Source organism: Eurypyga helias, unplaced genomic scaffold, assembly GCF_000690775.1.
Source record: "Eurypyga helias isolate BGI_N326 unplaced genomic scaffold, ASM69077v1 scaffold5799, whole genome shotgun sequence".
NCBI lineage: Eukaryota > Metazoa > Chordata > Aves > Eurypygiformes > Eurypygidae > Eurypyga > Eurypyga helias.
The window spans coordinates 91019-117832 of record NW_010272650.1 but is presented as its reverse complement, the minus strand read 5'-3'; the positions used below and the strand labels follow the sequence as shown (position 1 = coordinate 117832).

Sequence of the window (26814 nt, the reverse complement as noted above, 5' to 3'; positions counted from 1 at the left end):
TACAGGCCTGCCTTTCTCTTGAATTTTCATGATCACGAGTGGCCACAGCCAGCTGGCCTCGACCTGGTCTCAACTGCCTTTGCATATTTGGCTCTTTGGAAGTAAATGCGAAGAGGAGTAATAGTTTTCTCCTATTCTGAGCTGCAATAAGTAGCACTGTTGAATATGCAGCCTGTGTAGGCTTTGTACTTGTAGAGTACCCCCAAACACCTCACATGGCTGCTTTCTCTTCGGCTTTCTGACCCTCGCTGTGTTCTCAGTGGGCAAAATGCCTGAATGTTGCCTGCACGGACTTTATGACACGTGAAGGTCTGCCTTACGTGTATAAATGCCACGTCTGTATGTGAACATAATAAAATCTACTCGGAGTTCTTGGTTTATTATATTATTACTTGTAAAACCAAGCAAGTCTTAGTATTGCTGGTCCTCAGTTCCTAAAAATTACTTTGCAAGGCATCAGGAAGAGGGAGAGAAGGGGCTGTTCAACAAGAGAGGGAGAGGAGTTTCCATTTCCCATTTGTCGTTCTGTAATTTGGGAGGCAGGAATCATCGGTGGAGGAAAGAAGGTGGCTCACGCAATGGTTCAAATTTCATAAGCATAATAAAAGTCCGGGCACAAAGCAGTGCGGTCTTATTAGCAGACGAAGTGAGGGCAGTAGTCTCCAGCCACTTAACAAGATGGCAGAATTTATGAAACCTCGCGGTGGCAGGATGTGGTTACCTGCAGTCTATTCACATAACAAGCTCACCGGGGTCCTATAGTTATCGGCCTTGAATTTTTTTTCCTTACTTCATTTTCTTTTGTCATCCTCCTGTTTCTTTAGCCTACCTTACTGCACTGGAGGAATCACACTATTAGCTGTGATGTCTTGTTGGTCAAATCTTCTCGTGGATTTTTTTATTGTTATTATCATTAGTTAGTTTGGCTTAGTTGGTTCTGTCAGTGTGTGTCTGATGATAAAGGTGCTCACAGCGGTGTGCAATGAACTCTAACTACTAGTCACCCAGGAAATCTGGGATTATTTTTCATTCTGAGTTATATTTTAAACCCGGTGTGAGACCAAGTACCTAAAATGTGCCTGAACTGAAAGTTCATCTTAAAAGACATCCTTATTATTGGAGATCTCAAAAAGTCTTATGAGCATCTGGGAATAAAAGCATTACCCAGTGTGTTGGTTTTAGTCAGGACAGAGTTAATTTTCTTCACAGCAGAGGTGTATGAGGCTGTTTTGGATTTGCCCTGAGAAGAGTACGGATAAGATGTTTTTTAGTTGGTGCTGGGGAGTGTTTGCACTAATTCAAGGACTTTTCCAGCTTCTGATACTGCAGCTGTGTTCCCAACTTTCTCACTACAGGCAGTGTGGGGGGAAACACTGTCCAGACAGCTGACCCAAACAGACCAAGGAGGTATTTCATTCCATAGCACGTCATGCTCAGTCTATGAGGCAGGAGTGGGCCGGAGGGCCACTGCTTGTCTGCTTGTTCGTTAGCTCGATAGTGAGTGGGTGAGTTGGTTGGCTTTCTCGCTCAGACTCTGCTGCGATCTGGCTCTCGGGCTCGCTTGGACTCTGCTGTGATCGTGCCCTGGCTCTTGCTGCTTGGGATGTGGCTCTGCATCGGTCGGCGGGTGGTGAGCAATCATATCATATGTTTTATTTTCTATTATTTTGATTACTTTTCATAAGTAGTATTGTTAATATTATTAGTATCACTGTTTAAATAATTTCTATTCAGTTATTAAATTGTTCTTATCTCAATCCATGAGCTTCCTTGTCTTTTCCTCTGATTCTTCTCCTCCACTGGAGGAGGGGTGAGGTGGGCAAGTGGCTGTGTGGTACTTAATTGCTGGCTGAGGATAAACCACAACACCCAGACATAATCAAAAGGTAGGAAAAAAAGAAAATAAATGGGTGCTTTTAATTCATCTGTCTCTCATTAACATAATGTAGGAAGGTAGTTCTGTAACAATGTTTTCCATGTGGAAATAAAACTTTGTGTATCTTTGACCCACTTCATTTTGAGGATCATAGCATGCATTGCTGTACTTCTCTAATTTTGATTCCTGTGGTGAGGGAAGTGAAGTTTATTATCCCCCTATCCCTCCTTTTCTTTTATAGGTCGGGAAAGTGAGGCAGGGGGATTAACTGCCATGTCCAAGGCGGTGCAGGTATGGTACAGGTACAGTCAGGAATAGGAAGTGAATACCGAGACACTGATCTTCATCCATAATACAATCGGTCCTAGCTCCCTGTTTCTGATCTGACTTGTTTTGTCATACAGGATCTTTTTTCTTTGTTGGTTTTTTTTTTTTTCTAATTAGGAAAACTGTGCTTTGCATCTTGGAAGCGTAGCATCCAGGTGGGAATAGTATTTGTCAGTACAGCATATTTAATTATTTATAACTACTTTCTTTGTCTGATGGTTTGATTGTTATTTATTTTATTTTCCACCAGAAGATTTGATCACTTAAACAGCCTGAAATCAAACATTTGGCAGTGTTTACAAATTATGAAAATGGTTTCTGATTAAAGTGTTCCGCAGGGAGGTTGAAGTTTCAGATCAGTATGTAAGCCAAGGGCACTCTTCTGAATCTCAGCAGAGAGCTGCTCTGTGGCCTGTGCTCTGTGTTCATTCCCACGCTGGCACAGGGCCATGGCTCACACGTTTTCCCCATGGTCTTCCTGGGGCTGTTTCTTTAGGGTCTTTGTTGGGCAGGGGGACAAACCTCGGTCCCTCTCAGCTACCCTCTCAGCTAGGTAAGGTGCAAGTCTGCACTCATCAAAGAGTACCTGACAAAAAGGCTGCTCCCAGTCGCAGCTGAAGGAAGTGAGAGAATTGTGCAGGCATCTAAAGCTTATTTATTTTGTGGTTATAGTGTGATCAAATCTGAACTGCAGTATGAGTTAAATCAGCAATGCTTCTAGCAGTATGATTGCAAGAAGCCAAGCGCCATTTCACTGTGCAAGATAATTAAGGGCAATTAGAATTAATCTGTTTATGAATACTGCTGCTTTAAAAAAAAAATGAGATGGAAATTACTTTTGGTTTTCTCTGTACTAGTCCATGGACCAGTGTTTATTCACAGACATCAGAGGTCTGTTCTTGGTTTCCCCTCTTAATTTCCCAGTGCAAAACATTAAAGCGTAAGATGCTTTCCTGGCATTAGTTTTTTTATGAATTGAAAATCCATGTGATCCATAATCCAAATACATAAAATGGTCAGCAGTGTTTGCTACAAGCCTAATGAAATGTGTTGCACTAGTTGATTGCTTAAAGAACGCTTGCCTTTACTTATGGGTCTCATCTTCATGGCTGTTTTTCTCATGCTGTTCTCATCAGATCTAAAGATTGGGTAGCTTTTGGCAAAAAAAAAAATATCCCTAAACATTCCTGACAAAATAAAGGAAGGAATTTACACAACTGCTTTTGCCCACAGTCACCGGAACAAGACTTTCTGACAATAATGTTTAGCCAAATTTGCATTCGCTTCAGTCCCCTGTTCAAAGGTGAGGATTGCTGAAGTTCCAGATTTGCTCAAAGTGAGGTTTCTGCGTGAGAGCAGCAGTTGAACTTTTGGAGATAATGGCCATAGGATTTGCCCTCCCCTGTAGAATGCCAGAGGATTCCTGTAGAGCTGGTCTTTCCAGGTAGTCTTTACACAAACATGAGTCCAAAAATTGCCGTCTTTAGGAGATTGTGGGAGAGAAGGAAAGAAAAGTGGTGTTGTGATCAAGTGATGCTGGACCTGGCTCTGTCTCAGGGATGGAGATGAAAGGATAGCTTGCCCCATGCTCCCTGGCACTTGGATAGAAGATTAAAGGGAATCATATTAATTTCAGCTTCATTGAAAACACACAGTAGAAAAAGAAAAAAACCCACCATGGTTGGCAAATGGAAAAGTTTTAAATTGATGATGGAAGAAACATTCATTTCCAAGCTTCTGAGCGAGTTATTAAAATCAACAGAGTAAAGACAAAATACCTGGCACTGAAAATGAAATGTTTTTTGCATCTACTTAGTTAAAACTTGGCAAAATGAATGTAAAGTAGTGGTTTCAGATTTCCGTGTGCACTATCTGTGCCAACTTTTGTTCTCAGGGTTGCCTTGACAGATAGTTCATCCCACTTGAGAAGCATTCTTTCCTCTAACTTTTTTAATCAGAAGTCAATTTAAGCAAAAATCTAGATCCTGTATCAGCACTGATAGGTGTTTCTTTATTTTGTATTATTGAATGGTCCAGGCTTTTCTCTTAAATACATGATTTTGGTCAGGTAAGAAATTGTATCCTATTGTATCATATGTTTTATTTTCTATTATTTTAATTATTTATTAGTAGTAGTATTTGTATATATTAATTTAGATTTAAGTAGTAAATAGTTCTTATCTCAATTTTATGAGCTTTCTTATTTCTTTTTCCTCCAATTCTTCCCCTCCACTGGAGGAGCGGAGGGGGATTTGTGAGAGCAGCTTTGTGGTATTTCGCCTGCTGGAGTTAAACCACAATAGTTCATCTCCATTTAATTGACATTGGAGTTAACGCAGTAAATCTAGTAATGGTGTTTGCCCACTGTTAATGTACTATGATCACCTACACCTCTCAGTGGGCTTCCTCAGGAGGATGAAAAATCCACTAATTTCACAAACAAGGAATTTTTTGAACAGTAGATACTGTCCCCTTTACCCACCCCCATGGCCAAACATGATTATCTATGGCTATACATTAGCAATTATTTTCACATGATGATCAATGTTTTCATTGTGATAAATTTTCTTAATTCTCTAGTTGAAGTTACCTTTCGCATTATTTTATGAAAAGGTTATGTTATATATACCAGAAGAAAAATTTAGGAGAAAATTATCATTGTTAGATGAAAACTTCACACAACCTAGTTACATCACTGCCAATATGTTTCTATAGGATGAATAAAATATACCTGTTAGGATACATTCTCTTGTGAATTTTCTGTATTTTTAGAGCAGGTTCTGCAGGATTCTATTATAATTCTCAAAAGGATAACATTAACAGCAGGTGTATTTAATAGCAGCCTTAGTGCCTTGGTAAACACTTCGGTTTTGTTTTTTTGTGGGGTTTTTTTTGTGCAGTAACACATCGTTGACTTTGTTGAAAGGATTGAGGAACCTGGAGATGACAAACAACAAAAAGAATGTTTTGTAACATCATTTAGTAGTGGTATAGCTAAACACATACACCTGATGAGACCTAAACCCTTACTTAATGTTTCATTATCCTGAATTTTAAAATTAAGGCAATGTTGCCTTAAGAAAGGCAAGGACAAGCTTTCTGTGAGCTTTTTGGAGAATTACAGGTTACCAACCAAATTCAGCTTTTCTTCCATTATCTGGTCTGGAAAAGCAAGTATTTCCATTGATAAGGGAGGTAAGGTACTAGTTGCTGCATCTAAAGGGCAACAACATTGTGTTCTGATTGAAAATGTGGACAGAAATAGCGAATTATTTTTAAACAGATTTTTGGCCCATTTTAAATTGGTCCCTTGGATTTTGTTCCCCGTCTATTACTTGGAGACTCCTGCTCCGTGTAAGTAAATACATTATTTAAGTGGAAGGTTTTTTTATTAATTGCTGTGTATCCTTTTCAAATTAAAAATAATTAACCTTGAACAAGCAGCTTAATAGCTGAAGTAAGATCTAGATAAAGTTTGTTCCAAGGCCTGCTATTAACTATTTTGCAGTGTTCAAAATGTATGATATATTGAACAGCATGGGGTTTCCTGATGTGCTTTTGAAAGCCCTGAAGTGGATAGTGCACTGACTGGGCAGAGCAGTGCAGCTGCTTTCCAGACTCCCCAGCCCTTCTGTTCAGCCGTGGATGGAGCTTCGTCCTAACACAGAGCTGTGATAGAATTTACAGCCCATGAATGAGGAGTGCCTATAAAATCTTCTCCCTCAGTCTCCCACACAAATTTTCTACTTATGAGCAGTTTATCTGTGTGAATAACCAGGTTGTTTATTTCAACAGTGAGCAGGAAATTTAGGTAGGTGGAAGCACATGAGCACTCAAAGAGCAGCTAAATCACGGTTGCTGTGCGAAGGTGATAGACACCGAGCACAGCCAAGCTAGGATTAGTACCTGAAGCAGCAACTTGTTTGGCTGATGAGCTATAGGGCCAGGAAAGAAATCTGATATATATTCAGCCTCCCTCACTGTACTGCAAATTAAAACTGCGCCGTCAGTCCATCCACAGCAGATGACCAGCTGCAGAATTCAGAACTGCTGCTCACTTACTGTTTAACTTCGGATTTAATCTCTCGACAATAAACAAACTAAAAAGTGGGATATAGGCAGATCGCTTTAAACTGACCTGTACTTAGCTTAAAGCTTACAAAAATAAACCAGCTACTGGTACTGTGGTATGTTTTGCAATGAAACTAAATACTGATGTTCTTATCTATGCACAGCAAATAATAAAAATCATGGAAGATTCTTAAAAACAGCAAAAGAGAGCTACTGTGAGCCAACAGCAGGGAAACATAATGTACCTTGCCAGTGGTACATACATTCAGGAATGGCTTGTGGTGTGACAGATTACCAAATCAGAGTTGGCTTCCCAGCCGTTCTACAATTTCTCATGTGGAGGGAGTTGTGTAGCCTCTCTGCATTGATCCCTTATCTGAAGAAAGAACACCTCCATCGCCTGCTCGGAGATTGAGGTTACAGCACCCGGCACAGCACTTCCTCACCAACCCAGGGACCTGTGCTTGGGATCACTCCCGTACAACAGCTATTAAGCAATAACTCATGTCACTTAGAGAAAGTTTTTAAGTCCAGTTTTATTCTTAAATGACCGGTGAAGAATGCCATGTTCAGCGTGGTACTGCACGTGTGTCCCAGCTGGTGAGGAGTGGCCTTCAGTCCCTGGGGCTGCACAGGGACTGAGAGCATTACAGCCCTGGCAGGATCAGGCCATGTTTTGTTTTCTTCCCCACCTTTTTCACCCCATTGCTACTATTTTTAATTTTTCATAGCTTGGTAAAAACAGAAACTCAAGGCTATATTGAGGATAACAGGGCCTGTTGTTAACAGGGCTGAAGCCTAAGTTGCTGCTTTGGCAGAGCATTTGTGTGCAGGGCCTGGCAGCAAGGCAGGACTGCCACTTTGGCACCTGGTTCTCGTACTTGCTGTTTTAGTTTTATTGGTCGTAAAGGAAGAGGCTGGGTTAGGTTGCATTTTTTCCCTTTCTCATTACAGTGTACACATTGCTCTTTTCTGAGTCATTCCATGGCCTGTTCTCACTGCTGTTCAGCTAACTTCTCTAGCTGGAATTTGCAAGCTGGGAACAGAATTTGCACCTGCTTGGATCTTGGAGTTCTTAACAGAACACCAAGTTGTCTCAGGTCTGCCAGCGTTCAGAATAGACTGGAGGTAGAAAATGGTAGAAATGTGGCTATAATGAGAGTCTGAGAGGTAAAAACAACCAGTCATACCAAGTCACCTGGTGGGCACAGCACCCTCTGCTACTTTCTTCAGCTGAGGCTGGGGGAAAGTGTCATTGTCCTTTGTCATTCTCAGGACACTTCCACAAGCTTAGCATCAAGGCCAACTTTTTAAACCACAAACGCTTTGATCCACTATTTGATTGTGTTGCCTAAAAAAACCAAACAAACACACACGTGCACAAAAAACCCCCAGTACATTTCACTTACAGTAACTTCACTTGTAGTTAAGGAAACATGATTTGCTTCAAAGACTCTTTGAAGAGACTTCTAATAATTCCTGATCTTCAAAGAACCATTGCTGAAGCTATACCTGGATAAATATTTCTTTGTCAGAAGAGCCATTTGCCATAAATGGTTATAGAAAGTGCAACTGCCAATCTATTATCTGAAAGAATGCAAAATTGCTCTTTCAAGTCAGTTCTTGAGGCAGTTCAACCAGTTCCACTTAACAAGACTTTTCCCCAAAGCCTCACACAGCCACCTTGCCAGCAGGAACGGCAGGCTGCTCGGTGAACTGGGCACCCGTGACACTCTGAACTGCGTTCTGCGCAACCTCTTCCAAAGCTCCTGGAGCTGTACGTCATGGCACTGCTTTTTCTACAAGCACTGCTACTTCAAGGCACATCAAACGCATAGTCTGCATAAGTGCATGGAAATGATGGCTCCCATCAATATTAGAGCATTTAAAAGAGGCAGAAGGTGGTGGTGGTGGTGAGAAATAAACTGCAGTTCCTGTTATTAAAGGTTGCGTGTGCAGGGAGTGCCCAGCCTTTGTCTGATGTCCATTATGAGTCATGGTCATTGTTCTCTGAGTCAGCACACTGTTGTTTCAAACTTAATTTCTTTGTGTCATTCATCTGCCCCTTGTCACATCCCTTCGGCTGTGAAATCTTATATTGGGCTCTGTTGGCCTTTAGATGATCATTTTCTCTCTGTCAATTAGTTTCTTTCAAAGGAGTCCTGACGATTTTTTTCCCAAGAAATGGAAGGCTATCTTAAATTCTGGTCCATAGGAACATTCTTGTGGGCTCAATATTGTCTGGAAATTCACTCTGTAGGAATGCCATGTCACTCAGTTTGATTTTCCATTCCAACGTTATTCTGTTCTTAGACAGTCTGCGACCAGGTCTGCTCTCTATGACTGGAAAACTGCTTTTATCTGGCATAAGGACTTGATGTTACAGCTCCTGCGCCCTGATCTCTGAGAAAGTCATGTTTTCACAAAAAAAAAAAAAAAAGGAAAAAGAAAAAAAGATCAGGCTGGGAAAATTAGGAGTTTACCAGATCTAGATATTGCTTGCTTGACATCCAGCCTTTTGCGTTCAAACATTTCCGTTGCCCTCAGACTATGTTATGGTGGGTTTTTAATTGCCTGTCTTTGCATGAGCGTCCCAAGATGACTCCCTGATTGATCCCCTGTGTCTTGATGATACCCTGACTCCAGTTAATGTTTCAGCCATCTGTACAATATGAGGCCCAAGGTCCCATTTGAGCTGAGGAAGCAAATGGCTTATTAAAGTCTAATTTCTCCAGCTTGTTCTTGCCTTTGGGCATTTTAAATAGGTTAATGCAATTTTTACAATACACTCAGGGAACTTTACTCACAGAGTGTTGTCATAAACTGGAGGAAAATAGCCCCTAGATTATCTCAAAATGGAAAGTATTCCAAATATACTTGCCCTGATACTTAGTCAAGCTCTCTACCTAGAACAACAACTTTTTTTTCTTCTTTTTTTTTTCCTTAAGATGTTTGTGTATCACTGTACATTTTAAGGTTCGGTAAGGAAAAAAATGTCAGATTTATTTAATGCAGTGGATCATTTTTCAGGGAAGTTCCAGTATTCATCAAAATGTGGAGACACCACAGGCACCATATAAATTATGATGGTTTTCTTCTTAATACTTCCTTTTTATTGCCTATATTCTTTAAAGTGAATTTAGTGCTCATGAAAGATTCTGGATATGACAACAGTAGAAAGTGAAGCCCTCAGTTTATCTGCAGAATTGGTACAGAGGAGCATTGGCAATGCAAGTTTCACCCCATAACCCCATCTGCGTTCTGCAGCTGTAACCTTGAGGGATCACCTTTAGGAAGGAGAAGATGACTTGGTCTCCTTACTCTTTCTATCCTTAGCCTCTCTGCTAAAAGTGCAAATAAAGATGTCAATTGTTGCCATCCAAGGCCGTAGTCTTTATGATCTTCCTAATAGGTACTGGGAGACCATCAATTTATTATCTTGACTGGGTGGCAGACTGCCTCCAGTGCAGGCTCTCTGTGGGTATCTGTGTGTGAATACACCTTCTATACATCTAATACATCTTCCATAACGTAGAAAACGCTCAAAAGCCCCATTAAAGTGCAATGACTTTTGTTCCCTGAATTGACCTAGACTGGACTTGAACCAATGATTTAGAAATAATACGCTCTGTATCCCATTACTAATCTCTTCGGCCACAAGTCTAACCCTTTCTTTTTTTTTTTTTTTTTTGACAAAAGGGATGCTAACGTATTTAAAACAACTCACATCTTGCTCTTAAAAAGAAAATTGAAGCGTATGCAAAAAACACGTTGGGTGTTTGGCTAACCTACCCCTCATTACCCAGGAGGGAGAGAGCGTAACCAGAGGCTCGCATGAGACTGTTCAGCGTGTGCATTCAATCTTTAGAAATCTGTTTCAAAGGAAAGAAAGGCATATACCTCATTAGAAGAGAAACAACAGGGTGAGAAAGAAAGCAGGCTGAGTCAGTTCGAATGCAAGCCCAGATGCTTAAGTTAGTTACACTTTTCAGTTTAAGGCAATGCAAATCCATTCTCCATTACTGGGGAAGTGGAAAAAGGCATTAGGCCCTTGAAATGCAAGAGCCAAGTTCTGTGCTCAGTCAAACAGGAAAAGGTTTAATATATGATTTTCTCCTTTTTAGTCCATTGTACATTGTATCAAGTCACTGAAGAACATCTATGCAATTATGTAAATGGGAGGCTAGAGGAGAGAGCAGCACAACCATTTGTAGGCTAAAATTGTGTCTTATTCCTCCTGCTCCTTCTTCCACTTTACACAGAAACAAACATGCACAAAAACATTAGTAAAATAAATCAGACATTATGTGAAGCTTATCCACAAGAGCAGATCCTAGATACAAATTGAATCCCTGAACATTAATTTGATCTTCTGCCAAGCACTGTAGAGATCTTAAGAATCTGAGTTTATATTGTGAATGAGAGGTGAAAAAACAGTTACAGTTTTTACACTGTTTTCATTATATAAACATTTGTGGGTTTACGCGTGTTCCTTGCTTTCTGGAGAAATGATTAAACTTTCAAACGTATATTTTTATTTAAAATATAACCAGACTAGTTCCCATAATTATGTAATAATACGTTAGCCAGAGGCAGCAGGCAGGTGATAGTACTTTCGGTGGTTACAACCAGGATTGGGATTTGAAGACGGAGCCTTGTCGGTTTTCCTACCAGGAAAATGATTCACTCAATCTCTCTGTCACGGATCAGAGTGCTGCTTTCAGCGTGGCTGCATCAGAGGTGAACTGTCCCCATTGCTCCACTCTACTTGACAGAGGGGCGTTTTAGGCTCATTTCAGTTTCCCGTGTAGGTAACCAGCAGAGGAACAGAAGACACAACGAAAACATGAAAAGACAACGTTTTCTGTAAATATTGTAAATGCATATCAGCACTGTGCCTAAGGTATTCCCCAAAGGAAGTCAAGGAGCATGTTCCTTAGGTCTCTAAGTCCTCAGAGTTGTCTGAGGTCTGTGACAAGTATAGAAGTAGGTGATCTAGGAGATCAGAAAGTTTGCTTTTGCTGCCTCTTGACCATCCATTTGCACCACTTAACTCCGTATCTCTTATTCTAAAGTAAATGCTTTGATACTGTGGCTGAGCATAATCCGCTTAAGGTAGGATCATAAAACATGGGGCGATCCTTTGGGAAGTCTGCCCCGGCACTGCAGCGACCAAGAAATGATAGTTAAAACTCAAGGTTGAAAACCCCTCATGCCAAAGTTTCCTTGTAGGTGTAGGTTCTTCTTCTTACCAGCTTCTTGGATACCTGGTATATATTCGACACGTATTTTTGTTAGGGAAAGTTAAAATGTCACACACAATTTGTTGATTTTCTTCACAGTTTTTCATAGCTGCCATGCATTTTATTAGTTACTCATCTCCCTTTTAAAGTGAGGTATTTTATGTTGTCTCTTTTAACCACAGAAATAACTTTTTTGTGTTTTCTTTTGCAAGCTTTTTTAATTCTTGAATGCAATTCTAAAAGAAAGTAGGCACTTCTCACTTAAATATGTCAAAGTTTTACCCAGCTGTTAGCCAGTAAGTCATAAAACGATTCCTGTGAGCTAGGCAGCTCATGTTATCTTTTATACATGCAGGCACAGCACTGTGGTACCACCTGAAATTCCATCAGGCTCCAAGCTCTGCAGAAAGTGACAAATGCTAGACAGGTATACGATTTATAATGGATGAGGTATGCAAGCAAGCGCTGGGAGTTGGATGGGATTTGATTACAAACAATAATATGACACAACCCCTGCTGTGGATAGTGCACACATTGTGAGAGGCAGTGCAGTCAGGCAGCGGGAACACGGGACTGCGGGCATGATCCGGAGCCTGAAATCCACCTTTGCAGCACACCTGTTCTCTGGCTTCGGGAAAGCCCCGTCTGTTCTGACAGACCTTCTTTCAATTCCCGACCTGATTGTTTAGCAACAACATGTTAAGCGATTGGACCTCACTAAGCCACTTCAGCGCGATTTGTAGCTCAGCGTGTGAGCAGGCTTCGGAGAGGCTTTCTAAAGGAATGATATGAAGACCAGAAGTTATTTGAATAATTTTGTGCAGCTGCTGGCAATGAACTTGGAAACTGTCCCATGAAGTAACTTTCCTCCATCAACAAAATTGTCCCTAAGGGACCATTTTCCACCTGAGGAAGAATGAGTTCACTTCCAGTACAAAGGTGAATGGTAGAGATATTGATATTCCTGCCTCGTCCGACATTTGAGTATTGAGCAGTGCCGAATGCAAAGCTTTTCTACTCCTAGACGGGGAATGAAAAAATCCCACATCAAGACATCATCTGAGAGCGTTTGGCACGAGCATGGAATTTACAGACTTGATGTTTCCCAAGTCAATTGCAGAGCCTCTTCATTCATTGGATAAATGAGGTTGGCTGAGTGACCTGCTCACATTGACGATGTGCAGAAGTATGTCGGCGATGGGCAGTTGACATAAGCTACGTTAGCAGCTCAGTCAGACCTGAACCTGCAAAATTTTAGGTTAAAAACCAAAATCTCTTGAGGTATTTTTTCCCCTTTTTCTTCCCTCTGAGTTCTGTCCTTGCTTTCTGTGCTGACAGAAGAGAGACTGTGCAAACCAAAATGTCCATTGAACAGAGTATTGGTCTTGTGGAGCGTGGAAGTTTAATGAAGATTTAATTTTTAAGAATGTAATTCAACAGCTGATCAAAGGCATGACCCATTAGTGGAACTGAGGCCTACACCGTTAGGATGACTGTTCTAGGAAGCAAATCACAACACGTGCAACAATACAATCTTTCTTTCTTATGCAGTTTCATACGCTTAGTAAAGCAGTATTTCAGTAAGTGTGGATCTTTGTCCAATAGTAAACAAAAAAATCAGTACTATTTCTGTATATCTGTATATGAGCTTTAGACTCTAATTTTGCAAGGCTACTTTTATCACTGTTTGGCATCACTTCAATGAAAGCATTCTGAAAGAAAATCTTATGTTCTCTGATGAGCACTAATAACTAATAATTATTAAATATTAGTCTTCTGATTGCTCTCAGCTATATGCAAACACAGAAAATAATAAACTTGTTGCAATGGCACATAACCACGCCTTCATTTGTTTTAGTTTGTCAAGAAACTTCATTTATTTCACGCTTTGGGCTTCTTCACCATCCTCCTCGTATCTTCTATGTCACTATTTTAAGAAGTCCAGGCAGTTATGCTTTTATCTTTAATATTATATCAAAAAATATTTTTTGCATACCCTAAGTTCAGTCAGAAGATCATTGACAAAAATGTAGTGCAGCCCTGGTTTTGTACTTTTATGTAATTAGAATCACAGATTCCTCCATCCTTTTACCTCATGTTATCTCAGAGTGATACTTCCAACATTCTTTAAATTATTGGCCATATTTTCCAAATTCTAGCAGAAAGGCATACCTCAAGGAGACAAGCATGTTCCGTGCCCAAAATGTTTCAGTGGATGACTTCCCCTCCATCTGGAATGCTTTGCCCGTCCCCTACTTCATGACCCAGTGCTCTGCATACTACGAATGGCATTCTGACAAATCCATTCTTCTAAGCCATGGCCTTTAAGAGTGTCCTGTGGGAGCAGAATGGTTTGGGCACCATTGCACTACAAAATGCACTTACCCCACTAAGTTTTGTCTTACTCTTTTCTGTATTAGAGTCTGTGGAAACAGCATGTACTGTTCTGTTTGTAGCCTTAGTTCTGGGTTTTTTTGTCCAGACTGCTAAGCTATCACAGGTGAGAAAACGGCCTTCAGAAGATAAAGAGCTGATCTAGATTAAGTTTTTCCTCATGGGAATGGTCTTTCTGCCTCTGTGTACATACCTGCAGACAGAATTGGTGAAGAGTATTCCTTGCCAGCTGAGGGGGCTTCATGCCATAGTTAATATTTCTCTATGCAGTTGCTTTCTTGTATACATACCTTCTCCATTCTTTGTTCTTATATGCTTTAGATTATATTTCCACTTACTACCCTCTTGGTTTTGGGTCATTTAGGTGCAAGTTCTGACTGTGTAATTAGTGGGAGTGTACTTTTCCTTCTCCAGGCTGATTTCTTTTTCATGAGATACTATGTGTGTTTTTAATCTGATGTTCACTCTGTTTTATGTTGAAACACAAAACTTCCTCAGTAACTTTCCTGATGGAAATATATTGGTGTTATCAGTCCTCCTTCACTTTATTATTCAGGTTCTTTGTTGAAGTCACATACACATGACTATAATTCTTGTAAAGGTGTATCTGTAGTTTGATTCCCAGCTCTGGTGAAAGAAAATCTAGAGCAGCTGTGAGTATAGAAATGGATGACCAACAGCTCTTCCTACCAAGCCTTCTACTTTTCCTTCATACAGCCTTTCCTGGATTACTCATTCTTCCTCATCTTTCTCCATTTTCTTTTCTTTCTTCTTTTGCTTATTCCAGTTTATTTATGGCTCACTGATTTAATAAGTCATACCAAGACCTCAGGTTCATCCCCAGGGCTTAGACATCTAGAAAGCTGAAATAGGGATGTCGTCATGAAAAGAAAGTGGAGAAGACTTGGCTTTATCTGCCAATCCACAAATAACTTGGTGAAGAGAATTTCTGGCCAGGAAATCTGAATGCCATTTTAGAAACAACAGATTTGATTCATTCCCAGTTTACTTTTGTTTCTGAAGATGGAAATTAGAATACAGGGTGGTTTTGTCAAGGCTGTATACCGAGTGCCAAATAGTGCAATGACCCTGTAAGCTGTCCCTCTTGGGATCTTATAGCCATCTAATGTACCTCCTAAGGTGTTGATTAAAGTGGGTAAGGCTGGAGACCCAGGTGACTTATTTAGGGCATAACCCCAGAAAGCATCAGGCTCCTGTGATGTTCTGGACACTGCTTAAAGCTGTTCTTCCTTAGTGATATCCCTGTGGTACAATTCTTGGCTTCCTGAATTTAATGAATGCCCTAGTCAATTTGAAAGTGTCTCTGGGAGATAACATTTGCCCTTGTGTGCCAGCAGGTTGATGTGAGTTACCAGTTTCCGGGTGTCACATTTGGAGCACATGCTAGCAAAACACGGTAGGCCTTTACTACCAGGAGTAAGTGAGCAGTGCAAGTGCACAGGAAACCTACCCTATTTCACAAGAGGAACTTTATAGCTTTTAGATGTGAATGATAAGGAACAATTCTCATTTCAGACACACACATTTTATTGGGTATTTTTGCTATTTATGCATTACACAAGAAATTTCACAGCTGACTTTTATTTCCTGACACCTGCTGTATAAAGACACAACAGAGCTCTTTTCAGAGCATCCCTTATTTTACAGCTATGGTTTTCTCCTCCTTTATATATAACAGTACTAGTTCATCTTATGAGTTCTTACTATGCTGCGTACAGTTTGCTTCTGCTCTAGGCAGTCAGAATTCCCATTGGCTTCACTGGTAAGCTTGTCTGAGCAAAGACTGCTGGTCAGCTCTGACGCCCATCCTGTGGGCAGAGCTGCAGCCCTTCCAAAGTTTTTATTTCATTGCCTTCAGCGAAGTCTGATAGTTACCACAGAACTGCACTGGCAGAACCACAGGCTGTTATCAATGGGTATGTGTTTCCTGCCACAACCTGAAACCTGAGGCCAGCTGGCCACCATGGGCAATGTGCCCCACGATGTAACAGAACCAGAATTTAATCCAGAATATCTTTAACACAGTAGGTGTTACTGAAACCTACATAACTTCCTTCTCTCTCTTCAATTCACAGCTACCTCATCCCTGAACTCCCAGCTTCAACAGCTTCAGCATCTTCAGCAGCTCCAGCATCAACAGCAGCAGCAGCAGCAAGGTCAGCAGCAGCAACAGCAGCAGCAAAGCCAGCAGCAGCAGCAAGGTCAGCAGGCACAGACTCCACAGCCACCCCAGCAGACGCAGCAGCCACAACCACAGCCATCAGCGCCACCACAGCCAAACCAAACACAGTCCCAGAGCCCAAGCCAACCGCCTCCAGCCCCACAGTCCTCCAGCTCCCCTCAGAAACCCAGCCAGTCACCAGGGCATGGCCTTCCATCTCCTCTTACTTCACCAAATCCATTGCAGGTAGGACACTACGTATGGGTCTCTAATGGTCTAGCAGTAGAAAGGGCATGCTCTCCCACTGCAAGGGGAAATCAAGTGGAGGGTACACCTTCTGACCATACAGGCCGAGAAATTCCACCTCTTATTAATTAATTCTCACAGCAACAGCTATAAGTACTGATAAGCCAGAAAAGCATAACTAATGATGGTCCTAGTCTATTCTTTTCTGAAGAGCAAACATCTTTTGCTCTTACAGTTCATATTTTAAAACTCATAGAAAAATATCTAATGTTTTCCACGGATTCAACATGTGTCCTTCACAAAAGGTGTTTCCCCAGCTGTCACCCTTTATGGTAACTTACAGGACAGGAAAGTTAGCTATGTATTAGCAGATGATCATGAGTGTCCCTAAAATAAATAGAACTTCTGTTGGTGGACGTGTGCGTGGATGGATGGGTAATCCTTCCTACTGAAATCACAGTCCTAACGTTTATCCTAATAATAGTAGAATACTTCTGTTAAGAGTCTCAGTATGGACTCCAAAGCTAAGAATGCCAGTTAATGCCTAATGACATGGATGTTCTTTAACAGACCAACAGCTATGGCAACCCTTTCGATGCCGGGCTCTGCATATCTTGGAATTCCCGAGCAGAAACAGGAAAGCTCTGATCCAATGGTCTTAATTTCTTATACTTGGGTGTTCTCGCGCTGCATGTGTCATGCTATATTCAGGTGCAAGAGCAGCTTTCACTCTTCTTAAAGTATGATTCTGAATAAACACCAGGGTAGCCTATGAAGTGAGCAGGGTCTCTTTCACTGGGCAGTGGAACTGCACTTAAAAACCAACAAAGTCTCTATTAGTTTTATTCTCTGAATTTTGAGACGCCACTTTAAACGTTTTATCCACACTGATGGATTCAGCTCCATTTCCTGCAGAAATTAAACTGCATTAGGTTAATAATTAAAAAATCCTTTTTCAAACAATTAAGGGAATTGGTTTACAAGAAGCTGTGTTTGCCATGTGGCCAGTTAAACCTACATTAATCTGAGCTTCAATTAAATTGCATCAAATTTGATTTTTTAATGGTTTTGATAATAGACTTAAAAGTCCGCAAGAGATGTGTCCTTGCTTCCTGAGCTTTTTCTTATAGTAGAGCATAATGCTTCTAGAGCTTCTTCTGTGTGTTGTTTTAAGGGCTACTTAGGCACCACTTAATGCCCAGTCTATCATGCTAGTGAGTGCGTTGGGACTCTTTAGTATGCAGATTATTGACATACGGAGACAGGAATATTTCCAGAGGAGCTTCTGTTATGTTTTATTGCCTTGGCACAGCTGCAGTGTATGCACACTAACTATATGCTATATGTTGCTAAAACTGCCTGCTAAATATTTTGCTTCAAGATGCATTTAATTTTCCAGACAAAGCGAATGCACACATAAATTAGAGTTGGGGTAGGAAGGAAGTGGGATTATCTCAGTAAACATGCCTGAAAAGGGCTGTACTAACACTGAATCTGAAGTCTTGGCTCTCATATAGCCTCTGGTCCCAGTCTGAATCTCCACTGAATCTGAGTACTTCCAGTCTCATCTGTGACCTGCAGGCACAACCCAGTAGAAGCACTTTCTACTGTTAGCTCTCCAGGGTTGCATCTCACTTGCAGAAGTACAATAAAAGTAAGTAAAACCAATAATTCCTTGCATGGGAGGTGCCAGTGTCAATGTTCTCATGGAGATACCATGGCACATCGCTCTCTTTAGCATACTTATCCTCACAACCACCCTTCTGATGGCAGCCTGGCTGTGGCAGGCTCAGCAAAAGCGGAAGGAGGGAACCAAGCACTCTGAGGTGGTTTGAGTTCAAATGCTATCCCCTAAACCTTTAGGAACTGGGATTAGCGTTAATGAGAGAGACCAGCATGAGGGGTCGGGCTTTCCCACTGGGCTGAGCTCAGCTGGTACTGCTAAAACAGCTGTGTGACTGGGACACTTTGAGAACAACAGTCAAGGAATTAGAAGTCATTAGCTGTCAGCTCTGGCTCAGCATTAAAGAGTGACTAATAAACTGGGGGATAAGTATTTTCAGTGTTCTTTCCTCTCTGATCCTCGCTATTAAAGTGGCCATGAAAACCCAAAGTTTGTTCAGAGATTCAAATAGCTGTGTGCTGACATCCACAAGAGAAGCCGGAATTCAGCACGGTACTTCAGGTCTCACCTTAGCCGTGTCGGGGGGGCCATTAGTTTGGCCTTCTAGCCATTTCTACAACATTTCTGCAACAAGTGTAGTACTTTTCAAGTTTCCCAAAGAAATACTTAAGAACTGTGCTATCATATTGTCAAGAATGGTGACGCTCTTTAATATGCAAGCAAGTGACACTCAGAAATATTTCCAGAGGAACTGCTGTTGCACTTTATATATGGTCGTGGTTGGGTACTTTTCAAAAGCAGAGCAGTGGTAAGATCTTCTTAAAATTTGTCTTTCCATCCTAAATCCTGCAGAGAAAAGCTGTTCTACCCCCGCACATCTAGCTTGAGGACTGGATCTGAAATTTTCTTCTGCACAAACATAAAAAAAAAAAACCCACAAACCAACAACAACAAGAGAAGGAGGGAGCACACATTTGGCAGCAGTTCATACATCTAGTTCATAATAGCTGCTTAGAATGTGGATTTTTTTTAATGCCTAATGCTTTAACTTAAAAATCAACCTAGAACAAAATTCAGGGATATTACGGCCTCTAAGGTAATGTTCTTTATGAACTAGAATGAAATGGGTTTCGTTTGAAGAATGTTAAGGGAATAAAGATCAACTAAGTTAAAGTTTGACAGCTTAAATTTCATTTCTGAATTCTTGGGGTTTTCATGTGGGCTTATCCTCTTACATTATTCAGGATCTGTCTGAAAGATATTAGTTTAGAACAATGCAACCTCAAAAAATGTCACGGAAAGTCAGTAATTCAAGAAGATGATTGTGTTTGTTTCAAAAAACTCTGAAGGATAACAGCAATTATGCCTCAAAATGTACAGATGCTGTCATGTCCTTCAGAAGGCAAATTAAATGAAAGTGACTTGCTTAGGTATACCTGGGTGAGGTACTTCTGCTGGCTGATCAGAAATTAATAATACCAGTGCAGCATACACTGGCTAGAAGTCTCAGAACGATTCTTGTCAGATTGTTCTGCAATACTCGGGTCTAATTTTATCACTATTCTTTTCTCAGTTCAGTGGGTTGGATTGTATTTACGAAACAATTATTTTTAGGAAGTCTTTTAATGATGGTATAGAAAGATGAAAAACCTCACTTTAGGTTCTAGGCCCTGAATTCTGTGCTGACCTTAGTGATGATGCTCCAAATTTACACTGGTAAAATCAAAACAGTGCGGAATCAGGGTCATCATTGACTTGCAAAAGACAACAAACCAGAGGAACATTTTCCAAAGCAGAGCTGTATCTCAGGAGGTGGTGAGTCAGGTAGATGATGGAAGACACTCATCCCTTCATTTAAAAATTATGAAATTCCTCATATAAATAATTATAGTCTGATTTTTACTTTCATTGTTTCAGTTGTAAACTGGGGACTTTGAAGCATTTTCTTCTGGGAAAATACACTTTTATGCTTCTCCTGTGAAAGTTTAATGGCAAACTCTACAGGTTCTTGAATGGTTGGCATGTTGCAACTTGAAAACATAGTTAGCACCTCTTACAGAGTTTCCATTCAATTAAATTTCTGGAACCATAAGATCTTGATTATATGCTGTATAAAATCAGATGAGCTAAGTACTAAGTAGCCAATTATTCTGCCTGACTACCAGAAGAAGGTGCTTTGTATCAGCAACACACATTTAACTGGCTCCAAAGGGGGGTTAGCTGCTGGTGCTGACACTCACCGTATGCTTTAGCAGCACGGATAAGATGAATGTACCCACAGCCAGATCTACAAAGGGAGAGCTGCATTATAGGAATAGAAGAATTCCCAATGATTTCTACTGCTCCATTCTTGTGTGAATAGGAACAGACAAACAGGAAATCCCCCAGGGATTGCCCCACTGTAAAATTATTCTGACCATTTTCAGAACTCTTTCCTAAAGCACCTTTTTGTCATAGAAGCCTACCTACAATAACTGGAGCTGATGGAAGATGATGAGGGAGAAAAAAATAAGAATAAAAGAAGAAGGAAAGTGAGGAGATGACAACAGCAGAAAAATCTTCCAAGTAATAGCAAACTCTAGGATAGCAAAACCAGAACCTCCTTCAGATTAAATTTTCATACTAATCTTAAATAATGTATTTGGAACCTCAACACTTTTATAACAAAGGAGAAAAGAACAGCAGAAAGGCTGAAACACTCAGCTGTAAATGAGGGAGAATGTGTACACAGATGCCTGGGGCTCCAACAGTCACAAAAACCAAACTGACCCTTGCCTGCCCCCCAGCCTCATTCACTGGTTATCTCCTCATTAAGGAAAAATCTACTTTAAAGAAATCTCAGTGTTTACTGACACTTTGATAAATTTACATATATTTAAGATACGGTAGAAATAAGCACGTGTCTGTTGGTTTGAGGAAGGCAGCTGGGTAAGTTTGCAAGGACTACAGGGCTGTCTTTATGTCTGTGTTCGCATTCAAGACCTGCTGTATGTTTTTCACACCTATTGAATCCTGAGATCAAGAAATCTTGATCAAGATTGTGACACCAGTAATCCCACTGAGGGTGGGTTTTCTTTTCCTTTGCTAAAGCTATCTAGCCTTCTTCCTGCACATGGTACTGAGAAATGTATGACTGTCTGAATCTGTTCCCAGGTTACTTGGTTTGAAAAAAAAATATTTTATAAATGTGAGAAAATGCGGTGCTTTGAATCCATTTTCCAAAATTTCCTAATTTTTGGTATCGATAGGGAGTGAAATATTGCACATCACAAGACAACAGGCGATCCAGACCTGTACAGCGGATATTTAATCAGGAAGGTTCATGGCCATCACCTGCTTAGTGTGAGCCTGTTGAAGTGCTGATCTTAGGTGGGTTTCCAGGAGTTGAGCTTGGTGAACTGTTGAGAATATTTTGCATATTTCATCCCCTGTTTATTTCAAAAGGGTCCAGAAGGATTTATTTCAACCAGGTCCAGAAGGATGTAAACATCTTGTGCTACTGACAATTCTGGATTTCTGTGTATTCTTACAGTATTTTAATGACCTTTATGGGTTGATAAAGATGATTTCTTGAGTGGAATATGCAGTTTTCCTTACGTAAAATTTCCATTAGCTTTTAAGTCTTTGTCATACTGATGTATAACACACACATGCTTATTACCCATTCCACATGCTGTTGTGATTCAGGTCCCCTCCTTTTTTTTTATGCTCTTCCTTTTGCCACTGCAGTAGTTCTGTGAACCACACAGAATTGCAGTCACGAACTTGAACCTTATCTGAGAAATTGTTGGCTTTGAGTTTCAGTGCATCTGGAGCCTCCTTTCTTCTTCTCTCACCTCTTCTGGGCATTTCCATGATCCTCCTCATCCCTTCTGAGTCTCCCACTGGCTAGGCCACTCTGATGTGGCAACATGGCAGTTTGTCCTAGCTGGACACTCAGGTGTCTCTGCACAGCGCTGTACTATTCTTCCTGGCCCCGGTGCACCATGCAGAGACATCCAAGCTGATTTCTGGACGTGGTTAGCACGGCTGGGCGCTGCTACTCTTCATGTCTACCTGGAGATGCATGGGCATCATTCCCATAGAAAAGCTAGTTTCATTTATGTGTAAGACTGCATCTATCCACAGGATGGGGTAGGGTTTCAGATCATAGGATCACAAAGTGGGGTGGGAAAGGACCCTCAGAGTTCAACCCCCCTTCTACAGAAGGTTCACCTAGAGCAGGTTGGACAGGAACTCATCCAGTTGGGTTTTGAATATCTACAGAGACGGACACTCCCCAGCCTCCCTGGGCAGCCTGTTCCAGTGCTCTGACAACCTCAGAGTGAAGTATTTCCTTGGGTTGAGATGAAATTTTCTGCGTCCCAGTTTGTGTCCATTGCCACTTGTCACTGGGTGCCACTGAAAAGAGCCCATCCTCTCGGCACCCGCCCTTTAGATATTTATAAGCATTGATAAGGTGCTCAGACTTCTCCGGGCTGAACAGACCCAGCTCTCCCAGCCTTTCCTCATAAAAGAGTTGCTCCATTCCCTTGAGCATCTTTGTAGCCCTCTGCTGGACTCTCTCCAGTTGTTCCTTGTCTTTCTTGGACTGAGGAGCCCAGAACTGGACACAGGACTCCAGGTGTGGCCTCACTAGGGCAGAGTAGAGGGGAAGGATAACCTCACGGTCTTTTTAATGCCCCCCAGGACAACATTGGCCTTCTTGGCCACAAAGGCACATGGCTGGCTCGTGGTCAGCTGATTGTCCCTCAGGACTCCCGGGTCCCTCTCTGCAGAGCTGTGTTCCAGCAGGTCAACACCAACCTGTACCAGTGCAGGGGATTTTGTCTCCCCAGGTGCAGGACCCTACACTTTCCCTTGTTGAGCTTTAGTAGGTTCCTCTCCGCCCAACTCCCCAGCTTGTCCAGGTCTCACTGTATGGTGGCACAGCCTTCCAATGTGACAACTACTGCTCCCAGTTTTGTGTTGTCCGCAAACTTGCTGAGGGTACACTCTGTCCCCCCATCCAGAATGAATACGTTGAACAAGATGGGGCCCAGTACCAAGCCCTGGAGAACACCACTAGTCACAGGCCTCCAACTAGACTCCGCACCCCTGATCACAACCCCCTGAGCTCTGCCATTCAGCCAGTTTTCAATCCACCAGACCTTCTCCTCAGCTGTCTTCCTTCTCCCAGAAGCTCACTGCTTTTTGGGCGTCTTTGAGGCATTGGGACTTTACACTGTAAAGCTGTTGAATACTGCATTTAAACAGAGCAAAGAGATGTTCAAGGGTTCTCAAAAACACTTTATAAGCAAGTCTCTTCATTCCCTGAGGAAACCATCTCTCAGCTGGAGCACTGGCTGCCTGGTCCATCCAGATATACTCTGCAGGTGTTGCTATTTTCAGAAGCACAAGGAGTACTGGTATCTGACTCACGTTTAAAGCAAAGGAAATTAATCTTCGAGCCAAACAACTGGCATTATTAGCACCCAAGGGGCAGAAGCTGAGGCTAATATAGGAAACCGTTTGCTAGAGAATTCTCTGAAGGAAAGTGGAACTGTTTGCCCTGCAAGCTTCTGGCTTCTGAAATGGGAGTATTTAATAAATGAGGAAATAAATAAATAAATAATGTAGTCCCAGGGTAAATTTGGGAAAGGATCCATATCTCATAAGGTTTTCTATTTCCAAAACATCTCTAGGCAGAGAGGAGAACCCCTGGGGATATTAGGGACAGAAAAACACTCTTTTAAATCCAGTGGATCTGTTTTGTTAGCATTTATATATCTTGATTTCTCTTTTCACTCATATTTCCAAAAGTTTTGATGGAAGTAGAGAATATCCCAAAGCATTACTTTTATGTTCCCTTATTGTACCCCTTAAAGCCAAGAAAAACAAAAAAATTGCAAGTTATCAGAGTTTTCTATTTCCGTGAGAAAAAAATTATTCTTGGAAGCAAGTGGGCCAAGTAAACACAGAGAACCCAGTGGGCTCGTTGAATCTGACTGAGGAGCAGTATTCCGGAAGAGGTATAGGCCTGATGTTGTGCCACTCAAGTCTCCTTGTACAAATAAGCACCTAAAAGAGGTTGCTCAGCTCCTAGGTACTGCCTAAAAAAATAATATAAAAATAATTTTAAAAAGAATTAAAAAGTGACTTCAGACTGTGTTTTAAAGTTTAAAATTAAGCCTTTTTTGGCAGTATTGCTGAGATCTATCAGAGTGTCCAGTTGTGGATTCTGTTGGTGGTTTTAGCAGATGCAGTTTAGGTCAGGTGTTTAAAAAAACAATACTACTTTCTCTTTTTTATTGGTAGCCAGAATGTTTTGAGAGAGTGACTAAGCACAGGCCTGGAGATTATGAAATTTGCTTAAGTGTTAATGGGTTGATTGCTGAGTTACAGCCTGCCGTCTTTACTGGAAATTGATTGACTGGTGCTGCAGGTCTTCACACTTGACGCTCGGATTTGACTCGAAAATTCTGCCAAGTCTTTTACTCTGAAATTTATCTTAATTAGATCTGAAAGACCTGCCACAGCAGAATAGTCACACCGATTAAAATGAAAAACAGGAGAAATTACTGATCAAATTAATCATAATGTCGGGTTACAGCTGTAGGTCTGATGTAATTTGCCACTCCAGTGAGTTACATCGGCCCAGGCACAGGAAAGAGAGCTGGTTTTATGCTGATCCGTAACACCAGGCAGCTTCGGGCAGCCCATCAGGACATTTATTCCATTCATTCTCTTGGCTTATTCTGACCTTAGTGCTGCAACTAGAAACAAATTAGGCAAAAGAAAAAAAAAATCCTTTTATCCAAGGGGTTGCACTGGAAACATGAGCTTTCCAAATCCGTCTTGTTTAATTTTTTCCCTTTCTCCTCCAACTTTCCACTTTTGTTTGAAGTAACTAACAATTAATTACGTGGAAAATGGAAAATTAAAAGGTCAGAGGTTGCCACCTCAGACACAAATCAGAAAACATGTATTTCTGGGAGCTCCTAGTTGGTTAGGATATGAGGAAATTAGGATCAGTTAAGCAAATGCGTATATAGCAGTATTGGAGAAGGCCTGTCCTACCAGGTAGGAAAGCTACTATCAGTCTTGATATTTTATAGATGTGGTAATCTTAAAATTTCTTTTTAAAATATGTACTTGTAATATACTACATTTTACTTTTTTTTTTTTTTTAATGTACAACTCACTGATTGAACTCGTGTTGGAAGGAGATAGGTCGTGGGTCTTATGGGGCTCCACCATAAAATTTTCATCTGGGATCTCCTGCAAGTTTCCTAATATTCATTCCACAAGCAAGATTTGTAAGATTTTTAAGACAACCTATCTTGTAGCACCACTCTATTTTTTGCTGCTGATCCAGGACATAATCAAGAAATGAAGATATTTGCCACCGGCTGGGAAAGGAAATGGAGTAAAGGAAAGAGAACAAGAAAGCAGATGAGCACTGTGAGTCTCAGGAAAAAGAAATTGTTTTACCTTTCAAGTACACCCAATTTTTATTTTGATCCTGTAGTACTGTAAAATTATCAGGAATTTTCTAAGTTATTTTTCTTTTTTAATAACTATGTAATTCCACAAACTTGGTTTCTTCCCTGCCCAAAATTTCATTTTGATTTTCTTTTTTAGGCCTGGGAAATGGAAAAAAACTGAGGATAGCTTTTGTTTAAAATCAGCCTAAGTTGCCTATAAATAATTTGTACATTGAATTGCCTAAAAGAGTGATTCACAAAAGAAAATGAAAAAAAAAATTCATGGTGATGATTTGAAATCTGCTGAAGTAGTTCACCATTTTCAAATGAAAGCTTTTGTTTGCTGAAACATTTTGCTATTCCATCTTTCATCTGCATTTGCATCAGAAATTACATCTTCAATTAGGATAATTTCTTGCTGGACAGGAATTTGACTTATTTCTGATCACTTAGACATGACCAAATATCCTGTGAGTATTCCATTTGGAGAACCAAACTAGGTTATGTTTGTGAAAGAGATTAGAAGGTGAAGTTGAGTTTCCAGAAGAGAAAAACTGATGTATGAAAACAGCACATCATATATTGCTAGGATTATCAGTTTACTGAAGGAGTGATAATGGTGCATATTGGCTCTTAAAGGAGCTGAGATTCTTTAAAGCAGCAGTCACTGCTGCAGTACCTTTGTATACCTATTAAGAAATACTTGCATGCTTTTAAAAAGCACCAGGGAAGCAGTCAGACCCAGGAGGATCCTAGAGTCTCAGCAAAAATAGCTGCTATAAAGAAAACCCTAAAATATGAGCCCAGTCACAGTACAGAGCGGTACTCTCTAGTAGCGATGGCCAATAAATTGATATCAGAAGATGACTCTGAATGAATGTGATAACAAGTGAGATAAAAATTGCTAGCTACTAATGCTCTTGCAATTTTCACCATAGTAGCCTTGTAATCCCATTTTCAACCCGCTGGATAGTCAAACCCAGCTGGAATGCTGTCTCTGTCTCTTCTTGTTTTCCTCCCAGTTTGGGCAGTGCTGTCCCTGTGGACTGGTGGCTTCAGCTGGAACAGGACAGGAGGTGTTAGAGGGCTGATTTCCTATTGACCTTTCCCCAGGGGGTGGGGGACACCTTGCACAGTGCCAAACAGAGCTGCCAACCTGGGTGCTCCATGGGCTGTGGGGTGGGGGCAGATGATGAGGACTAGGTCTGTGCTGGGAAGGAGCAAGGAAGGAGATGTCAGTTTTCATCCCCAGGATTCATCTGAGGTTGCATCTTCCATTAGTGTAGAATTCCTCAAGGACAAGGCCTGATTTCTGGGGAGGAAAAGGAAGATGTTGTGAGCAAGGAGAGGGAAGAAAAACAGTTTCTGTTTTATTCACAATGCCT

At 41.0% G+C, this 26814-nt stretch overlaps 1 protein-coding gene across 1 annotated transcript in view; it reads left to right on the top strand.

Moving 5' to 3' along the window:
• LOC104515274 (POU domain, class 6, transcription factor 2-like) overlaps positions 1 to 26814 on the top strand; it is a gene marked incomplete at its 5' end in the record, with an annotated part of 181757 nt that overhangs the window by 67290 nt on the left and 87653 nt on the right. Inside the window, 1 exon segment of the mRNA XM_010159189.1 lies at positions 16008 to 16339. Within this exon segment, the coding sequence (XP_010157491.1) occupies positions 16008 to 16339 (332 nt within the window).